The sequence below is a fragment of the Gymnogyps californianus genome, chromosome 1 (assembly GCF_018139145.2).
Source record: "Gymnogyps californianus isolate 813 chromosome 1, ASM1813914v2, whole genome shotgun sequence".
Lineage (NCBI taxonomy): Eukaryota > Metazoa > Chordata > Aves > Accipitriformes > Cathartidae > Gymnogyps > Gymnogyps californianus.
This window is the reverse complement of record NC_059471.1, coordinates 134,625,433-134,632,780: the sequence shown is the minus strand read 5'-3', so window position 1 is coordinate 134,632,780 and position 7,348 is coordinate 134,625,433. Positions and strand designations below refer to the sequence as shown.

The 7,348-nt window shown below is 51.5% G+C and overlaps 1 protein-coding gene across 1 annotated transcript in view; it reads right to left on the bottom strand.

The window, feature by feature from the left end:
• Positions 1–7,348, bottom strand: part of LOC127016101 (alpha-2-macroglobulin-like protein 1) — a 29,011-nt gene that overhangs the window by 3,466 nt on the left and 18,197 nt on the right. The window contains exons 23-34 of the mRNA XM_050896430.1: positions 6,665–6,841; positions 6,443–6,524; positions 5,489–5,645; positions 5,186–5,260; positions 4,636–4,798; positions 4,008–4,222; positions 3,654–3,869; positions 3,417–3,541; positions 3,016–3,106; positions 2,196–2,264; positions 1,780–1,882; positions 1,605–1,646 (exon numbers count right to left, since the gene is read on the bottom strand). Of these exons, the coding sequence (XP_050752387.1) occupies positions 1,606–1,646; positions 1,780–1,882; positions 2,196–2,264; positions 3,016–3,106; positions 3,417–3,541; positions 3,654–3,869; positions 4,008–4,222; positions 4,636–4,798; positions 5,186–5,260; positions 5,489–5,645; positions 6,443–6,524; positions 6,665–6,841 (1,514 nt within the window). The 3' untranslated portion in view covers position 1,605. The remainder of the gene's footprint in view (positions 1–1,604; positions 1,647–1,779; positions 1,883–2,195; positions 2,265–3,015; positions 3,107–3,416; positions 3,542–3,653; positions 3,870–4,007; positions 4,223–4,635; positions 4,799–5,185; positions 5,261–5,488; positions 5,646–6,442; positions 6,525–6,664; positions 6,842–7,348) is intronic.

The window sequence follows — 7,348 nt, the reverse complement described above, 5'->3', positions numbered from 1 at the left end:
AACTTCTTCACCTCTGCTCTGGGTGTGCATGTACATGTACACATGTAAAACTCTGCCCCTCCAGTAGCAGACTTGCACAGGAGGAGGCAGAGCATGCACCAAGGCAGAGTTGGTACCTGGGGGAGGTGACCATCACACAAGCTGGAGCTGAAGGCAAGGGAGGGCTGGGATGTGTTCAACAGTTCCTTTGGCCAACAGTTGCATTTAGAGACCTTTATCAAGAGCAACTGGCAAGGCTGTACTGCTGAGGGGGGTGAGGGGCCAGAGTCTCAATGCACTGCATTACTATCTGGAGACTGCTTCAAAGAAGAGCTGATGGCACAGGAGCTTGCAGGAAGGGCAGAGGAGATACAGCTGTCACAGCACGTTCAGTTGCATCTTGTACTCCAAAGCTGCCTGAGTCCTACTGCAGGAAGTATGAGGAGAAACCATGGCAAGCATGAGGAAAGAGCAGTAGAGGAGCTAGAAGGTTTGTACATTGGCAATGGCAGAAATGATACCTTCATGGGCTAAGCCTGTAGTTCATCAACAACTGGCACAATGGTGGCAAGGTCAGGGGTCATGCTTACTTTAATTCTTCTTCCCAGGTGTGTACCAGATATGTGACACCCCCACCCTGCCCCAACCCAGGCCCTCACAGTGCAGGCACAACTGCTGGACTGTTGTGATCCCTCAGTCCATCCACTCAGGCGCAGGACCACATGGGCTCAACTTTAATGTGGGCTGTGTCCCAGCTGGGGCACTTCCTTCCATTCAGTGCCCAACCTGAAATATTGGGCAAAGGCAGGAGTCATGGTGTGGCAGTTCCTCTCCTTTCCTTTATCACAAATTTGGGAGCTCCTCCACCCCTTTCTGAGGAACCATGTGTGATTGTGGGGACAGAAGGTAAGACAAACAAGGAGGGCATGATCCAGTTCCTCCATGGCTGTCATCAGGCTGTGGAAGGTGCCTTGTCTTGGCTAGTAGTGGGGGTGGCTCTCTAGGCAGGTCCCTAGGCAGCACTCTCTCTGTGGGATGGTGTCAGGATGCAGCATGTACCATGCCAAGATTCTGTCTTATCCTTCCGGAAGGGACTTCTCCAGACCTGTCCTGGCTTCATGTCACTACTAACAAGCCATCCCCCTTCTGGCAGCTGGGTATGTCACCCCACAAGACAAAATATTACATCTTCCCGGCTTCAGCTTGCTCCTTTGGCTCCCTGAATCCCCCTTTCCTACCCTGCAATGAATATAGTGGGTGGTGGAGGGAATGGAGCCATGTCTGGGTCTGAAGGCCCTTGTTAGCACAGGCTGCTATAGTTCTGCATTCTCACTCCACATGACGCTCAGCCCTTCCTTCCTCACTCCCATTTTGAGAGACGCTGTCCCTGTCTCCGCCTTCCACCAGAGCCTTCCAGCTGCCTCCCTGGCTGCAAAAGAGCCCCCATCCTAGCTCCACACACCTAGCCACAGGCAACTGCCAGTCCCCCTTTCTAGCTGGAGATGTGCTCCCCACGGATTACCATCCTCCTTCCCGTCTTTGTTTGCTTACATTCCCTCTCTCCCACCCAAGACTCATCATTTCCTGATGCCACTGTTTGTGTCACACAGGGACTTGCTGCCTACCTCAACTACAGACAGCACTGTAGTCAGCCAAGGCTCGCTCCTCTGCAAAAGGAAATGAGGAAGTCGATTACACACACATGCATGCACACAGAGAAGAGCGCACGACGTCTTTTCCCAGCCAGAGAACTAGGAACCCGGCTCCCAACCCCAGAGTAGGAGGGAATCTGCAACCCACCTGGCTGGTAGTAGTCGTAGACTTTGATGCTGGCCGGTTTCAGGTTCTTCATCTGAATGACTTCTTCCAGTTGCAGAATGAAAGTCTGAGATTCATCGTTGAGCTTGTGGAGATGGAAAGAAATTAGCAAGTAAGGACAGAAAGAAGCCATTGCATCTTCATCTTCCCTAGCTTGAATGTTTCCCTGCACTAAATCTCTCTAATCCATTAGAGATTCTGGATTTCAGAAATGGAGTATGTGTGAGGAATAGCAAATGCTAACCCAATGACAATGAAATTGGGCAAGATTGCTCTGCCCGTACTTCTACCAGTGCTCTTTCCCCATGCCTAGCCCAGCCTGGGCTTCTCGCACAGCTCCTTGTCCTCTGGCCTCTTGCTCTCGCTGTGGCAAACCAAATGCTTTTGTTCCCACTTACCTTCTCCAGATAAATGTAGACCACATCAGCTTTCACTTCTATTTTCTTAATGATGGTTCTGCGCTCCAGCTGGGATAGGAAACAATAACACTAGGAAATTTGTGAGCACTTTCCTTAGGGCTTCCTGACCTGAGGGACCCAGTGTTGTATTGAAGGTATGGTATGGAGCTGGACTCTGTGTGGAACTGTGTCTTTCTCACACATAAGGGTTTTAGTGGTTATATCTTTGGTAGTCCCTCCTGGACATCCCTTGTGAGCATCTCGGGGATGAACTATGCTGTTCAGTTAGAGGAATCTCCCACTCTGGGGACAAAAGGCCATGTGGATAGTACATAGGACTGATGCGTTGGTCAGCAAACAGGTGCAGGCACCAGTAAAGAAGATTCTTGTTATCTCATCTCACTGGCTGCTAGACTGCCCTAAAAGACTTGCCTGGGGGCTGTGCAAATAATTCATCTTTCAGTCTTATGGCTTAATTGGAAAAAAATAATCTTTTTGGCTAGAACTAGAGTCTCTCTAAGAAATCTTGTCTTAGAATTTCTGGCAAACAAATCCTGGTGTTTAGCACACTCAGCAGCACATTTTGTTCCTGGCCCAAGGCAGAATAGTGTCAGTGGGAGAAGCTGAACCACCTCTGATCGCCTGTAGCCAACCCTTGTGGGCCCTGTATGGAAATGAGAGGTTTTGGTTCAATTACAACACCAAAGGGCCCCTGTTAATCTAGTTACCTCATGGTCTGAAATGAACAGTTCCCAATAGGAGCAAGCAGGTGGGACCCATTCACCACAGCTGCTTTTTTTTTTTATTCCAAAGTCCTTACCAACATCCTAGATCTGGGAGCCAGGATGAATCCAGACAGCAGGGAGACTTCCACGATCACCATGTTGGATGTGACTCTGCTCCCGATGTAGCTGAAGAAGAAGAAACAGTCAGAGGGTCTGACTCTGTGAGAATAGTGCCCTCCCAGCCCCTCTTTCCTCCACCACCGTACCCTGTGTGTAGGACCCTGAGGCAGGTAGCCCATCCCGGACTGGGGACACGGCAGCCACTGCTCCCTCTCACAGGAGGTATCGAGCACCTTCCTTCCTCACCTACCAAATTCACCCTCTGTCCTGTCCACCCCAAGTGCTGGGTCCCTCCATTATAGCCCTGAGACTTTCCCAGCTGCTGTCCCCAAGCACAGTGGGTCTTGCTGGAGGAGGAAGCAACCCTTGGGGTCACCTGGCAAGGATGCGGACGGTGAGGACACGCGCATTGGCCTGGCTACAGTTGGTCAGCTCTGTGTTGACACGCAGAGTGAAGGTTACAGCAGCCCGCGGGGGAGGCTCGTGGTACCTCAGCACTGTCTGCAGGGTGAGCGCCAGGAGGGGAAAAGACAGGCCAGGCACGATCTCATACAGGGAGAAGAGGCAGAGTCCTCCACCTCTCCTCTCTCCCACGCTCATCCCACCACCTCACCTGAGCAAAGACGCAGCTGCTGCCGTGGACCTGCACCAGGAACTGCCCCGGGACCTCTGTCAGTGCTGCCTGCTGCACCAGCAGCCGATTCTGGCGGTTGACTTGGAAAGCCTTCCCAAAGTCCCTCTGGGACTTCACCCTCACAAGCGCCTGGCCTGATGTGCTGAACGTCCTTGCTGCATATTTTGCTAAGGCTTGCAAGGCAACAACTGTGTCCTAGAAAGGGAGAGACGGTCACCCCTCTGAAAGCATCAGCTCTAGTGAAGCTGACTTGGAGCAGGAAGACCTCAAGAGGACTCGTCCTGCCAAACTCGGGTGCAAAAGTATATCAGTTCACAGGGAGCTACTTGTTACCTGGGTGGAGGCAAAGCCCCCGTAGGCATTCTGCTGCCGGGTCAGCCATGCCACAATACCAGCTGCAGTTGTCATGTCACCTGCATGCACCCGTGGCTTAGAGAGGTATGCCAGGAGCACGTAGGCTGTCAACTCTATGTCCACTGACTGAGTACCAGGCCAGAAGTCTGTGGAAGCTGGAGAGCTTGGCTTGGGGCTCCAGTGGATTTGTCCTCCTGCAGAAGGCAAAGGAGCATGCAGGCTATGTGGAGAGGACATAATTGGGGGTTCACAGGAAACAAAACCCAGAGTGCTTTCAGGGCTCCTTCAGCTCATTCCCTGTACTCAGGCCAGGATCGCTTTCTTCAGTTTATTCTCCAGGGCTTCACCTGGTCTTAGCTCACAGATTGCTACCTCCTCCCTCAAGGGAATCTTGAAATCCTCCAGGCTGAGGAAATGCTTTCTGATAAGTCACCCTTGCAGCTTGTGAAATAACTCATTGTATCTTCAGTCACACAGTGCAGTTACTGCACAAATACAAGGAATATGTACAAATACATATGTCATTTTTAACCGCTCTAGCTGGGCATACATTACTCCAGATCCCAGCAGGTGAACAAGAAGCATGACCCCAATCAGCAGTCAGCACCTGATTTGATGGCCTGTTCCTCCAGTTTGTACAGCAGCTCCTGGGTTGTCTCATAGTCCCCAGCCAGGGCAAAGGCATAGGCCAGCACGGCTTCTGTGTAGATGTTGGTGATGTTGTGAACCGCCTGCTGCAGGCAGCGGAGGGTAGTCTGCATCAGCTTGCCCTGCGTTGGGAGAAGAGACACATGCCAAATTCTAACAGGGGCAAAACAGAGGGCAGGGGAGCTCATTCCAGGGAGCTGGACAATGTCTTCCTGATGTAGCTCCAGAGAAACCCATTAAATTACACCCTCTCTTGAGAAAACAGGCAGTGCAGCCCCAGGGTGCCCTGGGAGCCATAGCCACCAAACACTATTGCACCATGCCAGTTTTACAGCACTGTCTCTTTTGAGGAATGACTTCACAGTTTGGCCAAACATTGGCTCCCTCCCAGCAGCTCCCTACCTGTTCCTGGCCTGGAGAACACCAGCATTATGAGCTGACGTATCCCCATAGCGGTGCCGAGGCGTGGGAGCATACAGGAGTGTAGGAGGGAGCGGGAGCGTGCTCACCTTCAGCGGCTGACCCAGCTCCAGCAGTGCTGCAGCGACATACGCTGCCAGGGAGATTTCATCATCCACACTGCCCTGTGAAGGGAATGCACCTTTCACTCTCTAAGTGGTATTTGGAGGGTGCAGGCAGTGACTCCTCAGAAGGAAAAGCATTCCCCGCCCGATACCCTGCTCTCTTTAAGGCTGGTTGCATGGGTTGCAGGAGTGACCTTCCAGGATCCTTTGGGATCCCACAATGATTTGCTGTCACAACATCTGTCCAGCCATTCCCCAGCTGTGCTGCCTGGCTTGGCCTTCATTTACCTTTAGGGAGGAGTGAAAGAGGCTCCCTTTGGTGGCAAAGCAGCCACTGGGGAGCTGGTTTTGCTCTAGCCAGCGTAGGGCATCCTGAACGTTCTTGTCATCTACATAGATGTATTTTCTGGCTTGGCCGAAACTCTTCACTACAAAAGCTGTCAGCCTAGGAAGAGGATGAGTTGTGAGAGAAAGAGAAACACAAAAAAGGCAAAGAGAAAGTCAAAGGCCTCCAGGTGCTTGTCCCTGAAGTTAACACTGACATAGTGGGGTGCCAAAAAAGAGTCATTTTCATACAGAAAGGCAAGATAAAAGTGGAAATGGTCCACAGGACCCAAGTGGCTCCTCTCCCTCAGCCTGGCTCCACAAATGTACTACTCATGTACTACTGCTTTACCCAGTCATTTCACAGGTGGAAAACCTCTTACCCCTTCTACTTTTACCCTTTGCACTTCATGTCCCCCAAATACCTAGAGACAATCTTGAATTTCCCATTTTCTTCCTCCCTTCCTTTCTCCATTTCTCCCAGCCCGGACACCACAGGGTCAAGCTGGGCCAATGCAGCTCTTTCAAACTATCCCAAGCAATGCCCTCCCTCGGGACACAATTTTTTATTGCTCTTCCCTGATCTACCTCCAGTCAGTATGTACCCCTCTTGGCTGCTGGGACACCACCAGCAGTACCTGGTGTTGTTTGTGGGGCAACAGCAGGGCCATAGAGGCAAAAAGGGACTTCCCACCCCCTGGGACCACATCTTTGTTGTTCCACTTTCCCAGAAACTCTGCTGCCCTGCCTCACTGCTTTTTCAAGTGGCTCAAGTCCCTCAATCTGTCTCCCTGCCAGAGAGCTCCTGGGGTCTCCATCCAAAAGAAGGAACACACATCCTATCAGCTTTCCCAGGCACATTAGCTGCTCTGGCCCAGACAGGAAAAATCAGGAGTGAGGGATATTTGCGGTGCTTACCAAGTGTTCCCTTCCCCATCCTGCTGCCCAAAGACACTGTAGGACCCATCTCTGTGCCTATAAAGAAGCTGCATCTGGTACCCTGGGGAGACAGGAATGGCGATTAATACAGCACAGTAACACAGAGGGGCCAACATTGACAGAGTAAGTGCAAGGGCAAGAACTACTGGTAGGTTGGACACAGGGGAAGGCAGAGGAGCAAGGTGGGTCTGTTGTACTTGCCATTGCGCAGGAATCCTGTTGCCCTCTCCTTGATCTCAGGGGTCAGCTGCCTCGTCCTCTCCAGGTACTGCAGCACATAGACGATGGGGGCAAACAGCACCATGTTCTGCTCCCCACAGCCATGGGGCATCTGCACCAGGTGGTCCACGTTCTGCAGTGCCATCCCCATGAGGTCACCTACGCAAGGGTGGAAGAAATAAAGCAAGTGTAAGTATGATTTGAGGTGCTTCTCAGCCAGGCAGTGGATAATAGTGCTTATCTCAGCACAGGAGGAAAACACTGGAGAAAGGAGGAAAGGGGAGTAAACAACAGAGTGCAGGATGGAGAGTGGCGACTGTTTTGCCTCTTTCCAATCTGGCATTTTGGTGCAGGGTGACCACACTATGGAATCCCTGAGGAACTTTCCCTTATCAGCTTTTGCAGTCTGAAGGGCTCCAACCATAACAAGTACTATTTGTAAAGGCTATTAGCAGAGCTGCAGTGGCTCAGTGTGTGTCACACAGACAAATATAAAAACACTTAGGGAAAGGTTGAGATGTTTCTGGTCTTTAGCCAGGCCTGTTCTACCTGGCCATATGTCAAGCATCAAAATGTCAGTAAGCCAGCAGGGGTGCTAGTCAGATGGTGTGAAGGTGTCCATATGTCCTCCAGCCAGCCAGAAAAGCCTTGTATTCAGTTTCCTCC